This window comes from Berghia stephanieae, chromosome 5 (assembly GCF_034508935.2).
Source record: "Berghia stephanieae isolate SIO BIC M18660-M18661 chromosome 5, UCSD_Bste_1.3, whole genome shotgun sequence".
NCBI lineage: Eukaryota > Metazoa > Mollusca > Gastropoda > Nudibranchia > Aeolidiidae > Berghia > Berghia stephanieae.
In genome coordinates, this window is record NC_088364.1 from 30,695,870 (window position 1) to 30,723,635 (window position 27,766).

The 27,766-nt window shown below is 36.1% G+C and overlaps 1 protein-coding gene across 1 annotated transcript; it reads right to left on the bottom strand.

The window, feature by feature from the left end:
* Nucleotides 1-4,204: 4,204 nt before the first annotated feature.
* On the bottom strand, nt 4,205-4,648 carry LOC144973919 (uncharacterized). The gene is made up of 2 exons (XM_078916807.1): nt 4,565-4,648; nt 4,205-4,453 (listed from the first exon to the last, which is right to left on the bottom strand). The coding sequence occupies exons 1-2, from the start codon at nt 4,646-4,648 to the stop codon at nt 4,205-4,207; spliced, it is 333 nt and encodes a 110-aa protein (XP_078772933.1).
* Nucleotides 4,649-27,766: the final 23,118 nt, after the last annotated feature.

Sequence of the window (27,766 nt, forward strand, 5' to 3'; positions counted from 1 at the left end):
TTGCTACTGCTACTACTACCACTACCACAACCACTACCACGACTACGACTACGACTACTACTACTACTACTACTACTACTACTACTACTACTACTACTACTACTACTACTACTACTACTACTACTACTACTACTACTACTACTACTACTACTACAACTACTACTACTACTAGTAATGGATGAAATAGAGGTTGCATATTTCTGTGCTTTACTACGTGGAAAAAAAAAAGACAAATTGAAAGAGAAAACAATCTTGGGTGCATCCTTTAATGACCCAAAGATTGCTCAAGGGTCAATTCCGTAGACTCTATAGTGATCTCCGATCTTATCTTAAAATGACTTTCTTGGAATCACCTCATTTTACCCAGGTGCAAATGAGTACCAGTTCGCTGATGAAAGTAATCTTTGACGGACTAGCATCATTCAAGTGGATAATAGAAAGTCAGCATGCTTCGTGCCCGAAAGGCATCAGTTGAGTAAGTCATCTCGCCTAGCTCAATTTGCGGCGCTGCACTGCGGCTGACTCCTGGTTATACCTTGTCCTAGCTAAATTTGCGGCGCTGCATTGCGGCTGACGCCTGGGTTATTCCAGTCTTACCTTGCAATAGACCCTCGAGAAAAATTTCCCCTATGGGATGAAAAAATGAATTTTATTATTTTAAATTTTAAACTATTATCTGTCTGCTCAACGCCACAGAAACATGGATAAGTTCCGGATTTATAAGCTTAGGAGGCAAGATGGCCTATGGTTAGCGCGTTGTACTCTGGACTCAGAGGTTCTGTGTTCGATTCCGACCGAAGCCAACTTGTACTTTCTAGAGCAAGAAAATTTACTCCAATCACTCACTCCATTCAGGTGTAAAAGGGTACCTGTCGAGCTGGGATAGTAATCTGCGATAGACTACAGACTAGCGTCCCGTTCAAAGGTTTTCAAACAAATACGTTAATTGTCCGCTTCACGCTATTGAAACCGGAATAACTCCTGCACCATTGGCTACAAGGCTCTAAAGGACTTAATTTGTTTTACAATGAGTCCAAGTGGCTCAGAAGGACTTACTTAAAAATATTTTCATTGAGAATTCCCGAAATAAATAACGATTAAGATAATTGATCCCACAAGTTACCGAATAGATGTGCGACCGGTTTTAGACACGTTACTGCTGTGTCACAAAGTGTGACACTTCTTAAATTATATTTATAAGCATACGTTTTTAAATTGACAAAAATATTTATGTTGCTATGCCTTCTGTACGTGGTTTCATCACATAGAATTATTTTTTGAATTGTTCTTGCTTTTTTATATTCAGAATTGAAATAAATAAATAAATTATAACTGTGAAATTGAATGTAAGCTTCAGTTTAATATACGAAAACAGATAAAATGGACGTTTCGGGTTTCCCCTTCATCAACAACACATGATGAATTAAAAACTACAGACGAATGAGATAATGTGGTAGTGGCATTGTTAAGATGCATAAACAAAAACATTGATGGGCAGGAAATTGTTTGCTACTTTGTGAGGAAGCGCGAATTAAAACAGAGCAATAGAAATTTATAAAAGGTGCGTAATTAATTAAGTCAAAAGAGGGGAGGCGTGGAGGAACTGTGTAATGCAGTATAGAAAGTGAACTAAAATATAGTGTGGACTATTGTTGGATAATAAATACAATGGAATTGGAAATAAATACAAAATATAAGGGATGTAGGTATTAATATATTAGTGGCATTAGCCAGAACAGAAGCAACAATAGAATAGTAGTAGTTAGTAGTAGTAGTAGTAGTAGTAGTAGTAGTAGTAGTAGTAGTAGTAGTAGTAGTAGGGATGCAGAAAATAAAGACAGGCATTTCAATTTTGACACGGCGCCGCCAAGTCTGGGACTTTTTTGTCCTAGTGCGGAAGTCTGCTATATTTTTCTACTATCACAAACGATATGAACACGGGACTGGGACAGTCCTGTCCCGTTGATTTTGTAGCATTTCACAACGGCTTGGGACACAACGGGACTGTTTTGTCCCGTCCCAATAGGTGCGGAAGATCTCTCTAAATTCTATATGTTACAGATTTGGGACAGGACTGTCCCGGGACAGTCCTGTCCTAGTGCGGAAGAGGGTTAATAGAATGTGAGTAAAAAGCCTTTTTCAAAGACTCAACGTTGCGCCGCAGAGAATGAATCCGAATGACGTAGATAGCTTGCTCTTTTAAAGAAAAATTGATGAATGAGAATCAGTGGATAAACTTTGACCTTTATTTTGAGTGTTAAGGGCGTGGTCATCAATAATTGTAGTATTTAGTCATGACATGTGGCATAAAATGGATACATTACTTGTGAGTTTTTACATGTCATGTTTACCAATCCCCCTTTGTTATAATGATGATTTGATTTGGACTTAACTCCAATGAAGTCTTATGTACGTGAGTGTGTGTGCGTGTGTGTGTGTGTGTGTGTGTGTGTGTGTGTATGAGTGGGGGAAGGGAATGGGTATATGTCATAGATATCACAAGAAAGTTAACCAAGTCCGATATTTCGTGGTCGGATCAGCTGATTATTCTGTGTCACCATGGAGTAACTTTTTTTAGAACAAAGAAATAAGGCTCTTTGTATGGAGAACAAGGACATGGGGCTCTTTGTTACACATTATTATTTTCCGTCGTTTCGATTAAAAATTAATCGATATTATAGCAAATATTTATTAAAGAATTGTTAGTACTTATAGAGCTAACCATTAAAACAAACAGACTGGCAGCACGTTGTAAAACACGTGCTCCTACCTTTGACCGCTCACTTCCCATAGCAAATAACCATAAATATGTGGTTGTTAGGTGGCAAAAGAAGCACACATGCATTAATATTCGATCACGCATCAAATACTGTCTATATATTGATATTTTATGAAACAAATGGTAATATATATCAAACATTAGCTTCGGTCTATTTAGACCACGTTAAAGTTAATTATTATCAATTGATTTGCTTGTCTGAACAAAACAAAAGCTATTTCGACCCTGATTTTCAGAATAATGTAGCCATATCTATATGATGGATTTAACTGGTATGAAATATTATTTGTGCATGTTCGTTTTTTACTAAAAGTGTATTATTTGCAATGTAAACAACAATAAATGGGAGAAATATTTTGTGGGCAGCGTTTTCCTGCTCTAAATGTTCCTAATCACGAGCCTCGAACGCGAAACCAAAGGATACAAACAGTTTCAATTTCAGTGTTTGGGTTCGTAATTTGTGTCGATTAAAAGAAATATTTAGTTCGATCTTCTTCTTCTTTCAGCTTATCCCGCATTTTGCAGGGTTGTCATAATGAATGCCACATCTCCATGCATCTCGGTTCAGAGCATCATCTTCCTCCAGCACCAGTTCTTTCATATCGTCCTTTACCGTATTCAAATATGTAGTCTTTGGGCGTCCCTTTTTCCACTTTTCCGCTAATACTTTCCTTCCCACGTACTACCTCTCTCGTCTCTTTACATGTCCGAACCATATCAATCTATCTTCTCTCATCTTTATTAATACATTCTTCACTTCAGTCAACCTCCGAATTCGTTCATTTCTAACTTTATCTTTTCTTGTCCAGCCAAGTGACCATCTCAACATCATCAGTTCTGCCATCTCAACTTCTTTATCGTGTTTCTTTGTTGTAGCTGTTGTCTCTAGTTCATATGACATTGCTGGCCTGTCAACTGTTGTATATATTTTCCCCTGTTGTATATATTTCCCCCTCAATCATCTTCTTAATTTCAATCTCATTGCCCCCATCTTCTTGTACAGTTGTTCCTAAGTATTTGAATTGATTTGTCTCTGGCACATCCTCTTCTCCTATCTTTATTGGTGGTCCTGCTCTCTGTTGTCCGATACACAAATACTCTGTCTTCAATCTGCTTACCCTTATTCACCTCCTTTCCAACACCAGTCTCCAATCCCCCAGTTCCTTTTCCGCCTCAGCTTTTGTATCATTCAAAAGTACAACGTCATCCGCATGCATCATGTTCCATGGTGCCTCTCGTCGATTGGGTTTTGTTAGAACATCCATTATTATTGCAAACAGCAGTGGGCTGAGAGCAGATCCCTGGTGTAATCCAACTCTAACATTAAATAGATCAGTTGAGTCAACAGCTGTTCTTACCACTGTTTTGTTTCCTTGGTACATACTTGGATAACTTTGATATATTTCTCTGTTACCCCTTTTGCTCTTAGGCAGTACCACCTTTCTTCTCTTGGTACCCTACCACAGGCTTTCTCCAGGTCAATGAACATACAATGGAATTCTCTTTGCTTTTCTCTATACTTTTTGCGGTCACTTTTAGAGCAAATATAGCATCCGTTGTACTTTTTCCAGGAACAAATCCAAACTGTTCTTCACTTATGTCTACATCTTTTCTAATCCTCTTATCGTTACTCTTTCCAATATCTTCATTGTATGGCTCATTAACTTGATGCCCCTATAGTTGCCATTCTTGAACATCTTTATTTTTGTATCTGGGAATCAACGTACTTTTTGTCCATTCTTCTGGCATTTTCTCTTTCTGTAAGATGGCGTTGAATAACCATACCAGGAAATTTAACCCTTCATCTCCAAGTGATTTCCAGACTTCTGCTGGTATTTCGTCTGGGCCAACTGCTTTCCCCCTTTTCATCTTGTGCACTGCATCCCACACCTCGTTCTAGCTTATCTCATCCTATCTTCTCTTTAGATTGTATCACTGCACTTCTCCTCTCTCTGTCATTCTCTTCATTCATAAATATTTACTTCAATGTTAACCCGTTATAGCGTTCCGGTCTTTAACTTTGGATGTCTCACTGCATAACTTTAGAGTGCTTTGTAGATTTGTTTTCATCTTTATAATTCACTTCGTAATTCGACCGACAATCACTAGCTTCACTCACCGATTCTCACTTACAGAGCTGACGTTTCCTTTACTCAAGTCTGTTTCATGCTCATGCAGTGATTGATTCGGATATCATTTGAGAAAACACAATTTTCATAATAGATGGATAGTGTTTGTTTGGTTTTTATTTATGGGTAACAGTTACAATCTGGAATGTTTGTTAATTATAAAAAACAAACACAAAAGTCCTCAGTAGTTGGAATGTCAACAAAAGTAAAACATTTTTTTAAAAATCCCGATCTTTCATAGTGCGTTGCTCCCACCACTTTCAACCTGCAAAAGTCTGGCCTATTCATAAAATTATTGACTCTCGTCCTTTCCTGATAAAATCATAATCCGAGTTCAAAACAAACTTTAGGTCCCTACACACCTCCTCACGACTGGACAAACAGCGAGACAAGGGATCCCTGCGACAGAGAGATGAGAAGAGGTGAAAAAATGAGGGGATTAGGGGTAGGGAGATTTTTTTAAAAATGAAATTATCCCACTCAATCCCTTCTCGCATCTTTGACAGTTGACAGTCTGCTGCTATGCAATGTGTAAACAAAAATGTTGATTGGATCCTAAGGGTCAATTGCAGCATAGTTCGGGTCATTTGCATCTAATTATGAAAAGAATATCGGTCATGTTTTGACGGCGTCATCATATTATGGTTAGCTCTATACACAACCATTATTGTACACATTAGTTACTTTTTAAATGCTCCACCCATGAATTTAACCATCTCCTTACCAGCCATCTTCAGGATTTTCCCCAAAACTTCACACCCACCCAACACAAAAAACAGACATTTCTTACTCAAACAGAAAAGCAACAAGCGCATTCTATACATAATATTATTCGACAATATGATGAGCTCTATTACAGAATGTCAAGTTTTTATAGCTATCGAAAAAAGAAAGGAAGTCTGGATGAGAAAAGTGACGGTTGCATAGTAACAAATGTGACGATTTTCCAACAGGTGGTAAGGAGATGCTTTAGCGGTCTTAGTTCCCATAAAATTGTAGGTTGATTATGCGGTATAGATAAAGAGTAGATATCGATATCGTTGCACTTGCCAGATTGTTGGATTGATAGTGACTGGTAAATTCATTCAAAACGTCAATAGTGTGGGTAAGGCACTTTTTCATGATGATCCATCTAATGTTCCTATATAAAAGCCATAATTGCACTAAGTATTACAAAAATTGTAATGACGGAAAATAACCATAAAAACCTGGCAATTGTAGTCCAATCTTAAAGGAGTCAATTTTAAACAAATTCAACAATTCTTTTAAAAAAGTAAATGATAGAATTGCATAAGCTTTCAGTGAGCCGTCATCACAGAGATGACTATTTTTATCAAAGCATCATCATCATCATCATCATCATCATCATCATCATCATCATCATCATCATCATCATCATCAACAGCATCATCATCATCATCATCATCATCTTCATCATTATTCCAATTAGCATTTTGAAGAAAATAAAAAATGGCAGTTTTTATAAATAAAATTCGTAAATACCTTTCATATTGTCCAATGTAACTCCCCCCCCCCCCCCCTCCCCCAACTATCATCACCGTATTCATAACTTTTTCTCTCCAAAGGACTATAGATGGAATGAATATGACGTCACTCTGGTCTTTGTTATTGATTTTTGCTATCCATGTTTATGAGTAATTCTCACTAAACTGCATTAACCAGACTATAAACGTTTAAGGTTATGCCAGTTTTATGTGTTGGTTCGTTATATTTCCGGGTGGCAATGTTGTGAGCTTCTTAGCCAAGCGCAAACTATCTCTAGATGGTGTGCCGTGGCTAAGATATTCACAACATTGCCTTCCGGAAATATAACAGACCAACAAACAATACTCTGTGTCAAGTTGAACGTTTACAGGCTGGTTAATACAGTTTAGTGAGAATTACTCATAAACATGGATGGCAAAAAACGATAACAAAGACCTGAGTGAGTGATGTCAACTTCGTTCTATCTTAATGTTGGATTGATATCGTTTGAACATCGAATAGATGAGAATAGATTAACCTTGTTTTGATGTCCTCAATATATCACTCATAAACACGTCAGACAAATGGACTAAGTACTCAATACATTATTCATCAACAATGCGTCAAATCAAACAACATTGAGAATATCATGGGTTTCATTACAAAAAAGAAATACAACACATTGAAACATGTTCCCGTAGTGCGCGCGCGCATTCGCCCCTACATGTGGGGCTATGTGGTCTAGTGGTATGACACTCCTGGGTTCGAGCCTTGCGCTCGGCGCATAGTTGAGTCCTTGGAAAAGGCTCTTTACTCACATTCTCTCACCGTACTCAGGTGTAAAATGAGAACCTGGCCGTTTACAGCGTTGTCTTTGTCCGAAAAATTGTAATATCGCCTAACAGGCGTCATGTCCCGTCCTACATGTTAAATGCTGCTGTTGACCAGGGACCCCTTGTAAAGAGCTTTGAGCACATTTAGTGGATATTGCGCTATATAAAGCTCAATTATAAATAAAGCTCAATTTCAGCTCAATTACATCTCTCTCTCTCTCTCTCTCTCTCTCTCTCTCTTCCTCCCTCTCTCTTTCCACTTCTATCACCCATCGTTTCTCTCTCTCTCTCTCTCTCTCTCTCTCTCTCTCCATACACACACACACACACATATATATATATATATATATATATATATATATATATATATATATATATATATGTTTATATGAGATTATTAAAAGCCAGCGTTAGGAGATTGATATGCTACTAATGTCGTTGCGCGAGCTTGGCTCCGCTTATTGCGATAATTTCCAATCGCAGAAATTCAAGAATCTTTTTATTATAAATAATTTTTTTAAAAATTCTCTTTATTCATTCTTAAGGGGAAATTTGTGTTTAGGATCTAATCCTAGCGACAACTGGAATAAACCAGGCGTGAGCTAAGAACAGGTGACTTATTATTCAAGGCCACACAGCGAGGCGGGGTATCCGAACTCGGTAGCTTTTGGGTACGAAGTAAAGACCATACTATCGCCGAACCAAGCTGCTCCCTGCTTCCAAAATTTTCAAGTTTCAAGTATCAAGTACTAAGACTTTGAGTTGTGACATCGATTAACGCCCATCTTACACCGTTCCAGTGGCTTGATTGTGCGGCTATGTGGTCTAGTGGTATGACACTCGCTTTCGGATCGGAAGATCCTGGGTTCGAGCCTCGCTTGGCGCATAGTTGAGTCCTTGGAAAATAACACTGTACCCACATTCTCTCACCTTACTCAGGTGTAAAATTAGTACCTGGCCGTTAACAACGTTGTCTTTGTCCGAAAAATTGTAATATCGCCTAATAGGCGTCATGTCTCGTCCTACATGTTAAATGTTGCTGTTGACCAGGAACCCCTTGTAAAGCGCTTTGAGCACATTTAGTGGATATTGCGCTATATAAAAGCTCATTTATTAATTATTATTTATTATTGTTTATTACATGAATTTATTTTTTGCACAATGGTTGGTTCTCGAATTTAATTATTTGACATTATTATACGATTTTTGGACTAATGACGGGAATTCATTTTCACTCAAAGGCGAAAGATCGAGTTTCCGAGGTTTTTTCTAGAGGTCAATGGGTTACTGATTATAATTAAAATCGTATTACTACGCATTATTTTAACACATATTACAAATTCTAAGAATGCAAAATGGTAAAATTTAATGGAATGTAACACTATAGACCATCTCTATTTATTTGCGTAACACATTATAAGTCGGGGAGATGCACTATATTATTATTACATTTGACCTGTATTTTAAAAGAGACAAAGAGGAACAGAGGTGTTATGATTATAATTATTTTCAATGTATTCAGGATAATATACCCTGATAAATCTATTTTTAGAGAAACCCTATGCGTGCCGGTAATTTAAAAAAAATTAAATACCGCGTTTTTTCATTTTACAAAGCAAATTAGGGACGTCTGGTAATATTATTTTTGCTATTACGCTATAGTAAATTCGTGCGCCCCCCCCCCCCCCCTCACCCCCCCCCCCCCCCACCCCCAAATAACGAGAGGTGTATAAAAAACGTTTTAAGAAACAAAAAGCTGTATATTTCAAAGTCATAAAAAATATGAATCAATTATCTTATACAAATAATTACTCTTTTTAAAACAGGTTTTGTCCCATCGAGCCTGAGTTTATTCTGTTGTATCAAACAGTTTTGCTACCTTTTGCATAGTTCGCAAGACTACTTTCCGCCATATTTAACCCGATACCTCTTAGATCAGATGTTTTGGACAAATTGCGCTCATCATTGCAGATTTAACGTCTTGTAAAATCTTTCATAATTTTAACTTATTTGGGTTTGTTTTCTGAGCGCGAGACGTTCGAAACTTTCTAAACTTGTTTAATATTCTTACGACTAACAACTTTAAGTAGGATTGCGTTTTAAAATTAGATAAGATGCGCAAACGTTAGTCAAATAATCCAGTTTTTTTTCTCTTTGTATCAGCATAATAATAGATATACGATTCTTACAGTCTTGCTTTCTGGAATTCCGGACGTTTGCCAATCGCTGTACGAGCTTGTTTTCTGAAGTCCTAAATTATCATTGTAAACTTGATAGCCTGACGCGTTACTATAATTTATGGGGAGGTGTAGAATCAAATGTTTTAGCCACTTTTATCGCTTCCAATATTCAATTTCATCCTTTTCTGTGCGGTTATATGGTCTAGTAGTAAGACATTCGCTTTCGGATCGGAAGGTCCTGAGTTCGAGCCTCGCATAGCTGAGTAATTGGAAAAGGCTACTTATTCATATTCTCTCATCGTACTCAGGTGTAAAATGAGTACATGCCAGTAAACAGTGCTGTGTCTGTGGGAAAAGATTGCAATATCGCCGAACAGGCGTCATGTCCCGTACTACGAGTTGGTCAAGGACCCCTTGTATGTAACAGCGCTTTGAGCACGTTTAGTGGATATTGCGCTATATAAACGCTCAAGGGTTTTTGTTGGGTTATTTTTTTATTTCTTCGATCCTTTTCTTACTCATCTAAGATGTTACTTGTAACCTAGAAGAATTTGTTTAAGACTCCTTTCATTCAAATATTTGGCATGAGACGCCTTTGTATTCGAGCAAATAATCTCTATCTCGGCTCTCTGATCAATTCAGCTGGCTACATTATAACGTTCTTCTTACCATAAAAATCAAATACTCCACTCCCAAAAACATACACGAGATAACTAACAGAACTATCGATCTTCCGGAGAGACTAGATAAATATCAAAAAGTAAACAGTATAAATTATTCAATACAATCCGAAGCTAAAGCTTCGTAAACTCTAAACGAATAAAAATTGATTCTCTACATCTGTTTCCATCTCTATCCCCTCTCGTCTTTATTTATTCTACATCAGCTAAGCATTTCAAAAGACCTTTTCATTGCTCTCATTTTTGTCTCCGTCGATAAAATCAACTAAAGAAAATAAAAGAAATAAAAAACGCCCCCATTTAAACTGAGTCTCGATCGTTAAAGATCCCAAGTGATTATCAGTTTCCGTGCCGTTACCATGACAACCAATCACAAACCATCACTCACTGTTTGCTCCAATGTAGGCATGCATTACAATCCTGTTTTCGCCTCCAATTCCTTCTGATCAAAAGGAAAGAAAGCCGACCTTTTATTTCATTGTACAGACCGAGTTTATAGGTTTTTATTTGATGTCCTAGTGGCTTTTATTTCATATTCGCCTTTCATCTTTTTTATGTCTGGAAGTCAGATCGGGGAAGAAAGAGATTTATCGTAAGGGCATTGATAAGATGGAATGTTGCAATAATTGAATTGTGTACAATGTAAAGATGATTGAGTGTATGGGCTGCCGCTGCCATAGGGGGCAGAGAAGGGGGACAATAAATCAATGGGTGGATGTTTGAAGTGAGTTGGGTTTCCATCCCTTTCTAAGATTGATCTTTTCATTTGCTCGCCATCTATTTTGTTTACACATGTGATAGCTTTCATACATACTATTTCGCTCCCAAGTGTCTTAACTCTCTCCTTACCAGCTATTTTTAGAATTTCCCCTGAAAATTCACTCCAAACCAACACAAGAATAGACTTTTCAAAGTAGCAAGTGAGCTCTACAGCACAGTTTTTAGTATCTATAGCTGTAATCAAAGTATTTCTTTAAATTGTGTGGCGTACAAGAGAAATCAGAATGAGAAAATTGTCTGTTGCATCCTAACGAATGTGACGATTTTCCTATGGGTGGTAAGAAGAGGGTTAATGTTATTCATTTATGACCTATCGTCTCGAAGGGGTACTAGGTCGGGAGGAACAAGGTGCTGGAAATGCAATTGATAGAAACAAAAATTAACTTTGGGTTAATTTTTATTTGTTATGATGGAGAATACGTACTATTTCTTGCATTGCAATCCACTCGAGGTTCGTGTTTCTCATGATCTTGTGTCTAAATCCACGTGTCGGGTTCCTATCAATTCCTCTATAACACTGTTTTGAAGCGCTGAGTCACATTTATAGATTAAGAATTGCGCTCTATTTTTTAAAACTTTTTACTCAGTTATTCCTTTTCTCACTCATTCATGTACTTATCAATTTACTATATCTTACTTGCGTTCAATAGAGTGCTTTTGCAAAGCGCAATATTCACATGTTATTAAAACTCTGTATAAAGGGTTTCAAGACAATAGCAAAGCTGAACACACATGAAGATTCATGTAGACTGTGAAGCGTCATTCTAGTTTCTTTCCAAAAAAAAATTTAATTGATCTTTTATATAGCGCAATATCCACTAAACGTGCTCAGAGCGCTTTACAAGGGGTCCCTGTCCAACAGCAACACTTAACATGTAAGACGGAACATGACGCGATATTATAATTTTTTCGGGCAGAGACAACGCTGTTAACGGCCATGTACTCATTTTACACCCGAGTACGGTGAGAGAATGTGAGTAAAGAGCCTTTTCCGAGGACTCAACTATGCGAACCCAGGACCTTCCGATCCGAAAGCGAGTGTCATACCACAAGACCACATAGCCACACAGACAGCGACAGACTACGCTGTTACTGGCTTGATACTCTTGTATATCGGAATATGATGATAAATTATGAGAAGCCTTCTCAAAAGTCTCGATTTCGCGGCGCCAATAGGGTGGGATTTAAACCTTTAACTTACAGGTCAGAAGCCTAGTGTCATAAACCTCAAATTTACCGGTGCAACAATGTAAAATGTTACCGTAACAACCACTTTTACAACCAAACGATGAACCTTCAGTGCAGTAGAGCCTAAGTTTGAATCAGCGCTTTGTTTTAAATGTTATAAAAACACTGCATTAATGCATTTTTCAAACGGTTTATAGATGTAAAGAGCATTACAGCATCAATAATACTTTTTCCATAATCACAAATTGCCTCTTACTCTGTTTTTTTTTTTTTTTTTTTTTTTTTTGGGGGGGGGGGGGGGGGGGAAGAGAGTTTGTTATGATTTTTTTTCAAACAACACATTCAATTGATTGTTAATTGAAAGGTCAATGTACTTATTAAACCCTTAAATGTAATGTTGTAAGGGCTGTCCCATGATAAATAATGTCAAAGGTGGCACAAAATATAAAAATCGCTTGGAAATGATATGAAACTTGCACTTGATACTATGTTTATAGACATCTCATTTGTTTAAAAATACGAGTGGCCAACCCGATTATAATTAAGGAGAAATAAAGACTATTAGGCACATTCGCGTGTCTATTTTATTAAGTATACTACCAATTAACATAGAATAAGACGAAGCTTTTGAGACATCAATGTTCAAACTCGGTCCAGTAAAAAAGTCTGTAGGTACCCGAAAATGAATCTGGCAACAGGACTGTCGATGGCGATTCCCAACGTCAAATGACCGATCATAATGCCCTAGGAGATTTTCTGAATAATTATTTGAGTCAACCGGTGATAGAATTGCCCTTAATTTGATAAAGGTTTGCAAGTTACTTGAATATTAATCTTTAAAAATAGTTTTATAATCTTTAGACTTGCCAGCAATTATGGAGCAACCCTTTTTGGAAAGAATATAATATGTAATCACCAATGCTATCGATGCCTTTTCCATCTACTGAAGTGAACATTGTTAGTTCACGCAAAAACTGTGACGTAAGATAAAGGGAGTCAAAATGACATTTATAAAAGATTGAGCATTTATATAGCGCAATATCCACTTAACGTGCTCAATGCGCTTTACAAGGGGTCCCTGGTCAACAGCAACATTTAACATGTAGGACGAGACATGACGCCTGTTAGGCGATATTACAATTTTTCGGACAAAGACAACGCTATTAACGGCCAGGTACTCATTTTACACCTGAGTACGGTGAGAGAATGTGAGTAAAGAGTCTTTTCCAAGGACTCAACTATGCGCCGAGCGAGGCTCGAACCCAGGACCTTCCGATCCGAAAGCGAGTGTCATACCACTAGACCACATAGCCGCATTTATAAAAGATACAACACAAAGTAAATGACGTTTTGTAAACAAGAAAAGGAATTAATATGTTATATTATAATTGCATTAATCTTGTTTACCTGAAGAAGGCCAAATGGCCAAACGTCGTTTACTTCTCCGTCAACCCATTTAGTCTTTTTCGCCGAACTGATCCCCATATGCTTGTCAAGCGTTGTAGATACATTTTTCGATAGCAGAGCTCGTCATACACGACTCACTTGGCAGATGATTCGGGTTTCCCAAGGCCGTTGCAATGCACCGAATTTTAACCCTTCCAGCACTGAGGCTAAATTCACATTTGCGTCACAAAATGGCTGACACCTGATTGAAGCAGCATGAGAATGGCAAGCTAAGACAAAGCGACATTCGAATTTGGCGCATAATCTCGATTAAGATACACCCCCCCCGCCCCCTAGGGGCAATTGAATGTTCTGATGAAAGAAATGATAAAATTGTTTCAATTTATAGTACTTTTATAGAAAATAGGATTGGATTACATTATTATTTTTGCCTTTCAAGACATGCCGCACTGTTCGGCCATTGGCCAGTAGACAGATTCTGCTCTTGCAGCACAGTGCGGCCAATGGCACTGAAAGAGTTAAGCCTTCCATCTTCATGAATGGGACTGCCGATTTGTTGAGTGCTTTCATTTGAATACGCTTCAACAATCATGTCGTCACTTCCCTCGTAATGACGCATGGTAACTTAGTAACTGGCTCTACACTATCGGAACAATGGCGCACGCCCTTATGAAATATTTCTCCGACGAGCATAAAAGTGTATCCAGAGGAGAAAAACATTATAAATATGATCATGTATTGACTTTTATACATGCTGATCACAAGACATATGAAAAGTTATAGCCAACATGAAGAATAAAAAGTACCGAGTTTCTTTGTTTAGAACCAGGATGGCCGCCGTTGCTGGGCGACGTGACATCAGAATATTGAACCCAATTGACTTCCTGTTCATCTTCTTGACGTGTTTGATCTATACAGCAAACAAACAGGACGGCTTATACACTTGTCTTTTACTCATCACATTAATATCACTATAAAAAGCATTGAACGCGTTATACATTTCTGTTGACTTTCCGCTTGTGCATTGCAAACACGAATGTCTCCACTCAGCTCAGTTCTTGACTACTATTGTGATGGAGTTACCATTTTTGACTTGATTTTTAAATACTTTCTAAACCCGTCAAAGATGTCGAGCTAAATTGTGCTCATAATAAATTGATAAGGGAATAACGATTTCAAAACTTTTTACAGACTTTAAAGAATGGTAACTGGAGTTTGAGTTTCAGCGTACATTATATTATTTCTGGGACAAACCTAGTGTATCCATGAAGTTTCATTCTATACTTCATAATATCTATTTATAGGCATTTGAAAACGCATATCCATAGACTCCTCATATTCAAGGCATTTCATAAAGCCTTTTGCATTCCTCACGAAGGCCATAATATATGGAACCAACTTTCAATTTCATATAGTACGTTTTGCTTCCTTTAGCGTCCTGAATCCACCCAATAAACCCGAATGAGGTAATGCACAAAAAAGTTTTCCCTAGAATACGATGCCAATGCCAGAATTTTGCGACCATTGCCAAACATTCGGTCACCGATTTCTTTCAATATCGCTTGATTTTGTTACAAAGTGAAACCGTCGGATGAGTCACAACAAGAGCTTTGGTGGCGTACCGGCCTTTGATTCGGAACGTCTTGGAGTCAAATAACATTGGATATATTCGATTTGTTCCCCTTCTTAATGGGGTAGTGTTTCTTGAAAGCACTATTGCCGTAACCGCAGATTATTATGATGCTCCAACTTGCCCTTCCGCCACGACATTATAAAATACCGTAGCTTTGGCATTCCACGAAGGAATATAGATAATTCATCAAACAAGATATATGATGTCAACAGGAATCACCCATGTTGTCCAAGTGAGCAAATTAGGGGTTAATGATCTTGCCCAGGGTGCCTGAAGCGGGGCTCAAACCCGGGACCTTTCGGGTCACAGTACAATGCCTTAACCACTCGACAACTTCGCCCCCAATATGCATAATTAATATATTATATATATATATATATATATATATATAAATTGTCATTGGCTTAACACCTGTTTTTTTAAGAGACATTTAGTTTACTGTTTTATCATGTTTATTAACGAGTCTTCCGCTTTCTGTAGTGTACATATATATATTATATATATATATATATATATAATATATATTATATATATATATATATAGATTATATATATATATATATATATATATATATATATATATATATATATATATATATATAATGATTCTCGAATTTAACGATTTTACACTAATGATTATCATTGTGGTCAAGATATCATTACGCGTCAATATATATAATATATTTAAGTAAAACCGAATGCGTGAGAAGAAAATAGTTCTTGAAAGCTGTTACATTGTTTCAACAAATGACAAAAGGGACACCTCGTAAAATTGTTGCTATTACGCTTTAAATAAATCAGATCTTCTCTAAAAAGGGGTTTCTTCTCTATTCGGCTCGATATTTTGAAACTTTTTAATTAACCTGAAAAGTATTCTCGCGCCCTGTTGATGGGGCAGTGCGACTGTCTAGTCTTGATGTATCACACTCACCATCGAATCGGTAAGTTTTTGGTTCGAGTCCTTTTCGAGTTCGAGTTCTTAGTGGGCAGCGCAAAGTTGAGAATTTTGGAAAGACTTTTTAGCAACACTCTGTTATAGTACCCAATTGTAAAATGGGCAGCTGACCGTTAACAGCGTTGCCTCTATCCTGAAAATATTATTGTGTTGATAGCACTTTACAGGCGTCATGTCTCGTCCTTGATTAGCTATTGCTCTTAAGAAATATTCTTTGTTTTATTTTTGTTTTTTTTTGTTGTTTTATTTTTAATTTTGATTTTGTTTTTTGATTGTTTATTTTCTTGGGGGGTGGGAGGGGGGGGGGGAGGGTCATCATTTTAATTTTATTTTAAAAATTATTTTATTATTTTGGGGTTATATTAATTGTGTGTATTATCGAGCAATTGTTACTGTTCTTTTCACGCTAGATAAAGCGGGAAGGACTTTGATTTAATAAGCATGATAAAAAAAAGGTAAAACTAAAAATGTGCCTCCTTTAAAAAACGGGGTGTTAAGCTCACATGAAAATTATATTCTTGCATTTTGTTCTCTAGAACATTAAAGATCGATCGTCAGATCTTTCACAAGCTATCCGCTCATTAATTTCCCTTCCATCTAGCCTATCTAATCATTAATCATTATTTCCTGCCTTATCATTCTCTCATTAATAATGGAAGTGTAATTACCTGGTTTCTATAGTGATGTGTTAGAATGTGCTCGTTGGCTGTTGTTGGCGTTTGACTCGTTAGATAAGTAAAGCCCTGATAGATCAGCCTTTTGATTTGGTGCTTGAAGGAATAATATCTATCATAGCTTATCTACCAATAAATCAAGCCGGTGGGCTGAATGAAGACTTGGGTTGCTCGTATAATATTATTGATCGGTTGTTGTAAGGTTTGCGACCATGAATGGGCATTATCTATATTAACTTTCCATGTGCTGGAGGTCATTGGTCACATTGCAAAATGTGCTATACATGACCCACTTAGTGAAAAGTGTTCACAGCTTTTGAAATATCTAACATCACGATTGGTTATTTTATTCAGCTTGACACATTGGTATGTTTATAACTTTTGTAATAAAAAAAAAAAAGCAGCGTGTTTACATTTGTTAAGAATTATCCAATCGTGGGACAGCAACAATTCATGTGATTGATGACCTGGTTGGACAAAAACACGAATAAAGATCAATCCCATTAACTCAAAGACACTAATCTTTACAACTGAAGGCAGTGGAAATTCGTCATTAATTAATTAATTTATTTATTTATTTATTTATTTTATTTTATTTCTTAAATTTTATTCATTTATTTATCTATTTATTCAATTAATTGTTTATATATTCATTTATTTATTCATTTTAAATATGTTTATCTAACTTTATTTATTCATTCATTTATCTATTAAAGATACAAGATTCAAGATTCGAGTTTATTGTCAGGCAGTTTGTCAAAACAAACATTGTTGTCGTCGAACAACCAGGTTGGACAGGAACCTTAAACAGACTTCATCTGACTATGACGCCCAACGTTGCCCACCAGAAAATATTTAAGTTACAAGTACAAGAACGTGTTAAGTTGTGTTGCGATTTGTATACGTGCTATATAAATACGAACTTATCCTATCAAATTCGCTATTATTATCATATAATATCATATTTCTGAGCTTCGTAAAACTTACTCCATAACTGCTAACCAGTATTCACTCGACATGATATTGTTGATACCAGGGTTTGTATCCATAATGGCACGGACGTGGAGCCACTTAACTAGTTAACTCAGAGTTGCCTACTATTACGAAAAATTCGTAGAATTACAAAATTTAAGCGGAGGGGCGACACCTGAAATATCGATTTTTGGGTCAAAATATAAAATTTCAGTTTTTTATTTATTATAAAAGAACAATCATTTTTTCACATATTTTCAGCACTGAGAAGGTGATTTGGATAATATAAAGTTTGTAAATCGTCTTTCATAAACATGGAAGTCGACATGAAAATACCAAACTTTTCAATTTTTTGTGAGAATTCAACTGAAAATAATAGGGCTGAAAAGCATTATAATACATATCGATGTTGTAGATTTTGATATCGATAGTTTAGTCTACTCTTTGCCCGTCTAGTTGACAAGGTTTCAGTCTCATAAATATCACAATATGGGCAGGGGAGGGGTTTAGAAACTGTTAGTCGCGAACAAAGATTGTGTGTCAAACAGCTGATAAGAGGTCAAGTTGTCAGGTAAATACAACGTGATCACGAATGGTGCGATCTGATTGGCTGACCTTGTTCTCGACCTCCGACTCCGCGCCAGGGATTGGATGTTGAGTCAGGGTGAAAGTTCGCCTCTATTACTATTACTTTTACTACGATTTGTTTACATTCCGATTGATCAATTGTTTTATCAAATTTTGACACGTATTCACGTTAATTATCTCTAAATATTTCCAATTTTTACTGGATTATTATAAATATACCTAAAGTGACAAAAAAATCCAAACGTTGGCAACAATTATTTGCTACATAAGCCAAGAAAGCAAGAAAGTTATGATGGCTCATGGTTGATCCGTGGCCACAAATCTTTGATTGGAATTGGGTGTGTGATAGTAGTATTATGATAAAGCGAATCCAAGCAATGCCGCAGCGGAAAGAAATGAGATGGGCTATTCTTGCCGGTCTTTACCATGGTTATTCCACCAATGACTTCCCTCAACATAGGTATTGTCCTCCTGAACCGGACTCCATATGCTTTTATAAAAAATATATTGCTGCCCATGTGTATCCTGTTGACACAAGCAGCGTCTACATACACCTTTGAATTTTGATTTGCTTCATGAGCACTTGAAGCCTGTATATGATTTGTTGTGAGATGAAGACAGCACAAAATCCAAACGAAAGGTCTCATAATTCTGTTTGGTCAAGATGCCATAAAACATACTTCCATTCCCTGAAAAAAAGTTGAGTTTGGTGCAGAGTATAATTTTGGTCCAACAGAAATAACATCCCTGAAAGTGTCTTTGAGCATCGGTGGACTGGGAGAACACTCCCAGATGTTGAGTCAGGAAGCAGAGTCAAAAAGACTTGACCAAAGCATAAGGGTTGCTCAACATAAAGAGAAAAAAAAGAGGCAAAATGAAAGCTCAGACCCGTGAAAAAGCCCAGAGGGAGGCAGAAAAAGAACACGGGGGACCCTCATACGGTGCTGGTATGTTTTGAGCTGGTTGTACCGTTTTGTCTTATTATTTTCATTCATAGTTATCTTTGATCTCGTTTTTCTCAAAATGACATTTTTTAACAATCTTTTTTATCTTATTTTGTCATTTATCAATCAATTTGTTTAAAACTTTGCATGTCTAGAGCTATAGTGATTATCGAAAATCATACAGAAGGAATTTTAAATATCTTTATTATTTTTTGAAAAATTGACATTTTTATGTCAAAAAACATGATTTTTATCATACCGAAAAAAAATTTTTTTTTTAAATTTATAAATAAAAATCTATTAAAAATATTTTAAAAATGCTCTGTATTTTTTTTTATAATATACAAAAATACAACCATGCAAAATTTCAAGAAAATTCCATGGAAACTTATTGAGAAAGTAACTTTTAAAAATAGCACCCAGAGAAGAGTAAAATCCAAGATGGCGGCCGTCACCATGGCAACCGGACACGCCCACCGAAATAAATCACATGGTTCGAATCCATTGGTCATAGGCAATGTCCCAATATAAAAACCTATTGGATATAGCCATTATTCTTGAAAATAGTTTCAGGTGTCGCCCCTCCCCTTAAGCTCCAATTACAGTACTCTGTGAGCATCTCTAAGTCATTAAAACTTATTGAAAAGGAGAGTTGATGCTAGACTACATCATTTTACGGATTTTGAAGTGGTATCCGATCCTTGTGAGGGAAATCTGTTGATTTTCAAAGTTAACATAGCGACTTTAGTTTTTTCGTCTCCGAAGAAGTACGAGGCAGATCTGGGTTAACTGCCATCTTGAAAGACACGGATTAAAAATTTTGGCAGAAAATGTGTCCTTCAAATATCGATCGATTTAAATGACCCTCGTCTTAGTAAAAACTCTCAAACCTGGGACCTCGCGAGGGGTAACAAGCTATTGCTATTGCCAGTTTCATGCTCTGGTATATTCTCCGGCTCAGCGGGCCTTGTGACTCTGAAGGACTACTTACTTTGGTCACTTTGCGGCGCTGGACCACGGAACACGTTTGGATCTATTTCGTTCTTTTCTTCAGACAAAACTTATATGAAAATAATCCCATAAAGACGAATAAAACGAATTCTGTTTATTTTATATTGTTGAGTCCTAAGAAAAAGCTCTTTACTCAACTTCTCTCATCACACTTGTATAATTAGTACATGGTCGTACGTTAACCGCAATTTCTCAGTCACAAAAAAAGTGTAACATCGCTTAATACGTGTCATTTCTCTTCCTCCATGTTAAGTGTTACTGTTGGCCAGAGGCCCCTTGTAGTAAAGTAGTAAAGCGCTTTGAGCACGTTTATAGTAGATATTGCGCTATATTATAAAAGCTCAAGTTAAAGTTTAATAATATAACAGTCTCAAAATAACTCACTGACCTACGTAGTTAAAAGACACGGATTCTTTCCATTGGCTACCTTAAGAACCAAACGGACGTCGTGTTTGCTTTCCTTCGTCTTTCACTCGATTACTGTTTTATTCCATCACCACTGATTTTATTTGTTGCTTTACTCTATGAACAAAAGAGAGAAGAAAGAAGATTCGATGCTAGAATGGTGCCAGACAGTGATTGAATCCATCTCGATTGAAAAGGAAAGACAGTTATTGAATCAGGGAGAGCTGTAACACATGATTGGTTAATTTTAGAAGATTTGGTTCTTGTCGTTTTTCTCAACGACCCGAATTTGGATCTGTGAACAGACATGTCGGCTTGAATATGAACAGTTTTGTAAGGCATTTATCGTGAAATGGGATGACTAAGGCCAAGACCAGCCCCAAATATGACCCCCAGATTCAAACATATTATTCAAATATGGTAACGTGTACATCATCTGATAGAAAAATAACATCAAACAGGTTATTTCAATGTCCAGATATAACATATAAAGATGTTTATGTGGAAGGGTCTATCATCTGATGTAGTGGAATCTAACAGCATTGATTTTATTAATGGTTTGGTATCACGGTGTATTCAGTAATATTCTGAAACACCAAAGTTCATTTTATGGCACATTCAATAATCCTTCATCAATTTCAATTTGTTTTTTTTTTTTCTAATTCAATTTAAAATCAAATGTAGTTTCTACATAACGACGACGACGACGACGACGACGACGAAGAAGGAGGAGAATAATAATAATAATAATAATAATAATAATAATAATAATAATAATAATAATAATAATAATAATAATAATAATAATAATAATAATAAGAAGAAGAAGAAGAAGAAGAAGAAGAAGAAGAAGAAGAAGAAGAAGAAGAAGAAGAAGAAGAAGAAGAAGAAGAAGAAGAAGAGGAGGAGGAGAAACATTGCTTGGTTATGTTAGGAGATCATAAGATACCGTAGTGAAAAGCCGCAGATTCTTCGATTTATTTAAGTGATGGTAGTTCAAATACGATAAATTCCTTTGATTTGTAGAACACCTATACATCTTACTTGCCCACCGGTAGAATTAGTCGGCTTCACGACAAGTTGTGAGCAGGTATTACACTATTTTGGCACATAGCTCGATGATAATATACAGCGACATGCATACTAAATTGTTTGTGTCAAATCCGTGGACATAATTATATTTGTTTGCATGGATTAAATAAGCTGACAAGCATGAAATTAAGACAGCACATCGGAAAAAACACGAGGCGCCATTATTCCTATCTACCTCATTTTATTATTTTTTTTAATGTTTGATTTATTTCAAAAGGTATCTTTTATATCGTACCCAGATGTTTTAAAGATCTGTTACTCCCTAGTATTATTATTTATTTACATGGGTGTTTCTGTGATTCTCTCTAAAACATATTTTTTTTCAGTTTCTTCTCAAATATTTTTATCAAAATAAGCTCATTATATTTTTGTTTTAATACTTTTTTAACAGGAAAATGCTGAAGCTGGATATTCACGCTTGCTTTTTGTTTTTTTTTTGCACATTGACATGAAAACAAAGCATTGAATACTTTGTGTTGCCTGGCCATCGTCTATGATTGATATGTTTATGTTGCCAATCATTGTAGTTTATTGATATCAACTATAGAAGGACAATAAAGGTTCTCGGTTACCACTATAAGAGGATTACATTCCTTGTCTTTCTTGAGAATAAAACACCGTACATACCTCTCTTTTACTCGGGGAAAGATTTTGAAACTTGAGATAAAGAAAAAAAGGAGTAAATCTGACTCATGAATGAACAACACAAAACAAACGACGTTGCAGTCTATGGCATTTTTCAAGTTAATACAAAGTACATATATATTTATATTAGATTGTCATAATAATATAGGCGAAAATTTGTAAATATGTGTGTGAAAATTGCGTGACAATGGAACAATTAATAATAATGTATAATACTATTTTCTATAATATATATAATATATTATCGAAACTTCAAAATCACGATAACTTTAGATTTATATTTACACCTTCGTCGAAACGGTTTTTATTGATAGGCAATAATGTTTTAGATATTTTTAGTCCTCACGAATGAAAGCTGTTTGTTTTATTTTTCATCAAAAACATTCTGTCACCAGCTCTAATGATTCATATTGCGTATCGGCTATTCATTTGATCGTGAGTGGTTTTAAATATCACTTTCATGATTTGAAAGCTCATATCAGATCATAGTTTTTATTTCATTTTATTTAATTCTTGCCTTGCAATGCTTCTGCATCATTATATCAGCATTTAATTTTCTCTTTGAATTACCGCTGAGATTCCATTTCTAAATTACTTAATTTCCCAATTTGGTATTCCGTTTTGTGTGATACTTCCTTAGGGGCTGATTTTTCCCTCGTGACCTTTTCCCTCATGCCTTCGGTTTTGGATTGTGATGAGTATCACTCTTTGATTAAATGTCAATGGTTTTAATTTACACTTTCAATAGAGCCGAAAATCGATTTTAATTTTTTTTTTCACACATTTGAAAGACATTGCCATTTTCATGTTTTCTCTCTTTTCTCTTGAAATGCATTTATTGCATATCTACATTGGATTTGATTTACCATTGCTATTTACCCTGCAGAGATAACATATTATGTTTTCCTCACATTGGAGCATTAAATTCGATCATAATATCTTATGGGGTTGCTTATATTTATATTGCTGATTAGTATCATTCTCAATATACGCGTGGTAATTCTGTTACTGTCTTTCATAATATAATGAGGCAATTATAAATTATAATATTTTGTTATATTTAAAAGACAAGTTAAATTTTTCGTGCGTTTCTTTCTTTTTCTTTTTTCTCTGATCTTTTCTGTTCTTTTTGCTTATTCATTGACCTTTTTTTTTTTTAGAAATGCCCTTTAATCACACTTATCATTTCGATTTATTATTATTTTTGCCGATTAACAAATGAATACATTTTTCACTAAATTCAATTAATGTGTGATTCTTTCCTGTTGTATATTTATTCGTTTGTCTTCTATTTTGGTAACCTATTAAGCAGTTATGTAGTCCGTTTCCACAAGACACAAAGCCGGATTTTGTCTTGGTATCTCTCGTGTCTTGTAAACAGTAACAAATTGCTTGCTACCGATACCGAATCACTGCTGGTTGACAGGGGACAAGAAAATAAAATAAAATGACTGAATCTCAAGTCGATTCCAATACTTTTACTTGTAAATCGAGTTTTCTACCGGAAATCTATCGGAAATCCTACCATTTTAATAAGATCAGTATTACTGATCCGTTGAAGGCCCCATCAAAGACACTGGGACACAACTTACTATCTTGTTAATTGTTCCCCAGACTGTCCTTTAAAATATTCAGGAACGCTAAGGCGCTGAAAAGTTGTGATCCAACAATAGAAGGAACAAAATTGACGTCACTCAGTTCTTTGTTATTGCATTTACACAGCCATGTAGTGGATTAATTCCCACTGAATTATACCAAATCAGACTATAAACGTTTGGTGTTACGCATGGTTTTGTCTGTCGGTACGTTATATTCGGCTGGCGGATATTGTGAGTATTTTAACTAAACGATATCATCAATATACCTGCGCAAACGGACACAGAGACAATCATACATGAGTTTTCATACTTTTGATGTCAAAATATTGATAGATTAAAATGATCTTCAACTTGTCAAAATCTCATTACTGAAAACTTCTTTGACGTGTCAATATTGAGACTTTTTGACCAAATTCGACGAATCATCACCTTCTTGTTTAACTTTTTCTGTCGCAATCCCTTTCAGTGCTAGTACCTAGCGATTTTTCACCAATATCTTCCATTTGATTTTACTCCAAAGCAGACAACTTATCTAGTGCTTCTATGCTCTGAGTCAAACGGGTTATTTAATAAAACACGAAGCCTTGTCATTTTGCTAATGTAATCAATGAATGCTGACAAGTCCATTCCGGTGAATATTATCTCTCTATCCTATCAAAGTTTTTTTTTTTTTTTTTGGCTACAAGCCATTTAATAGTCTGTATTTTTTGCCAATTCTGACAAACCACGTTTTTCTCAATCTTTACTTAGAATGATCTTCAACTTGTCAAAAAGGCTGAAATCTGGCATTCTTTGAAGTGTCAGGTTTAAAACTTTTTTCTTTTGACCGGGACCGATCTCGGTCCCTTTGTGTCCGAAGCGAGTGCTCTACCAACTGAGCTATCGGGATCCTGTAGACAAATAACCATAATATTAATTCCCCGTAATCGAAAAGAAAATATTGTTCTACCTATGTCACTAATCAAAAAATTAATCTGAACAATTTCTACAGGTGACCATCGTCAATGAGCTTCACAAATCTTCATGTATTCCCCCAGTAGGCTATAATAATATATGGAGCAATAAACGTTTCTAATCAATACAAAACACGTCGTCCATTAGTATTAGGTATTTTTCACAACAGTCACTTCCTATATATATAATTAATCCTCTTCGAGCCTTGAGGCACATAGGGCATCCACCAGACATCTCCATTTTTTGCGGTCGGCTGCTTTGGTGGTGGCTGTATTCCAGGACAGACATTTCCTTTATTTTTTTTCTTCCATGGTCCTTCGCCAGGTTTATTTGGATCTCCCCCGCTTTCTCTTCCTATCTGCTGTCCAGTACAGGGCTGTCTTGGGAAGTGACCCTTTTTCCATTCTGGCCATATGAGTTTTTTTTCTATATAGCCAAGCATTTATTCACACCAGAGTTGGGGTCCCGATAGCTCAGTTGGTAGAGCACTCGCTTCACATGCAAAGGGACCAAGATCGATCTCGGGTGCAATCGAGATTTTTTTTTTCTGACCCCCCCCCCCTGTCCACCCAGCCTTGAATGGGTAGTTGAGTCTGTTAGATTCGGCGTAAAATACTTTGCGATAGACTTGCGTCCTGTCCAAAGGATAGCAAGCAACTGCTATTGTCCGTTTCACGCTACAGAAACCGGGATAAACTCCAGGTCAATGGGCTCTGAGGGACTTTCTTTGTCTTGCATGACGAGATTATCTTAGATTCGCATTCATCAATTTATCTATATTTAGTAAATTGTTGGTTTAATGAGAAGGAGTTTGGTTTTTTTTATCTCATGTCTTCTTAGCTCAACAAAGTCTTTTTTTTCTTTCTTTCTTCCTGGCATTAATCTATCTAATAATGCTTCCTTTTGTTGTTTATTTGAGTTTTTACTAATGTAACAATTTAGTTCGTTAATGATAAGTTGAAATGTCAAAATCAATTATTTATGTTTGCATCTACTATTATAAAACTCTACACTTTTATTTATTAAAAGAAATCAAAATGTCCACCATATTCGTTTTTCTTCGATATTTTTAAAAACAATTTAGTCTTTCTTTTCTTTACCTTATGGTCACTTAATTAAATTTTAGTTTCTAATTCGTGATTTATATCTTCATTACTTGATTAATTTCTGGTTAATCATTCCCCCCCCCCCCCTCCTCCTTTTTTTCACCACTTTTACCATTTTTGTTAATCACCATCATCGCCACAACCGTCATCATCATCATCTTCTTCTTCTTCTACTACTACACGTATCGTTGTACTCACCATTAACATCAGGAGTGGCGGCAATAGTCTCCATCATCATCATCACCATCATCACCACCATCATCATCATCGTCACTATCATCCCTTCATCCGAAGCTACTCCGCGGCAATTGAGGTAGGTAATATTGAGGTAGTATCACTCTTACTTTATAGCTTTCAAAATTAAGTGATCCTCATTTTTGCCATGATCCATTTATTGTGGTTATATTCATTATAGGTACACTTGCTATTGCCCTTCCGTTTTTCCACAAAAACAAAAAAAATAAGATTGTATCATTCATCAATAACATAATATATAGTTTGGTTTTTTTTTCGTTTTTTGTTGTTGTTGCTTTTTCAATGAAATAGGTAAATGAAATAAAATGTATTAATCCCCGATTCGACATTTGACTTTAGAATCTATTCCAAGGGAAGATTGAAATAACCTGGGCGTCAGCCGCAGTGCAGTGACACACATTGATAAAGGGCAAGGTGATTTGCTTAAGGCCACACAGAGCAAGGGGGTAGTCGAACTTAGTATCTTTCGTATACGAAGCAAAGGCCATAATGTTGAGCCTCGCTTCTCTCATTAAATGTAGTTGATTTCTTGTTGTTAAAATAGTGCCCTTTTTTAATCGCTTCCTTCTCAATTCCTTTCTTGTGTTCCTTAATGGATTTCTGATGAAGTTGAAATCGAGACTTTTTTTTTTATATTGGAAGCTTCTATTTTTGTTGGTCTGATTTTCACCAGAGCAAAAAAGTCAAACAGTCATAACATAATATTTAATTGACCGAGGGTTTTTTTCAATCTGAAATGATGAATGAGATGTGTGTGTGTGTGTGTGTGTGTGTGTGTGTGTGTGTGTATGTATGTAAGTGTGTGTGCATGTGTGTGTTTGTGTTCATTACCAAAATCAAGTTGAGCTCACCCCTCATCATGATGAAGTTTTGTATGTACTGGTACTCGACATAATCTCGTTCAAGGGATGTGTTTTATTTTCAGACTCAACTGAAAAAGTCTATTGAGGAATAAAAGAGTAGTTATGGCAAATTCATGTTTGGCATTAGCATTATGAGATTTATCAAAGTTTCCTTAGAAGCATTGCAAAGTATCTTAATCCGACCTTTCCACACACATGAAACTTGCTCCAGAGATCCAAAGGCTTTAAAGATCTACTCTAATAAAAAAGCCTTTGATAACTCTTCCATCATTCCATAATGCGTACTCTGGAAAAACACGTATTTAAAAATTTGGCCAGAAAACTCGTCCTTCAAATATCAATCGATTTAAACGACTCTCATCTTGCCAAAAACTCTCGAAGTCCCGGATTTGAGAGTTTTAGCGTTGCATTGCGAGCAAGGACTGAATTTCCTGTTCAAGGAAGAAATGAAATGCAAACAACAGAAAGTATAAGCCTTATCTTCTCAGCAACCTCGGTACTTTGTCCATTTTGTCAACCTCTCTCTCTCTCTCTCTCTCTCTCTCTCTCTCTCTCTCTCTCTCTCTCTCTCTTTCTCTTTTCTCCTACAAAGAAGAGCACAATCTTGATA

Bases quoted from the DNA above. Each gene is read 5' to 3' on its own strand.
- LOC144973919 (XM_078916807.1), bottom strand. From the start codon at position 4,648: ATGAAAAGGGGGAAAGCAGTTGGCCCAGACGAAATACCAGCAGAAGTC. The intron at 4,454-4,564 runs GTATGGTTATTC...TGGCAACTATAG, and splicing joins ATGAAGGGTTAAATTTCCTG to GGGCATCAAGTTAATGAGCC.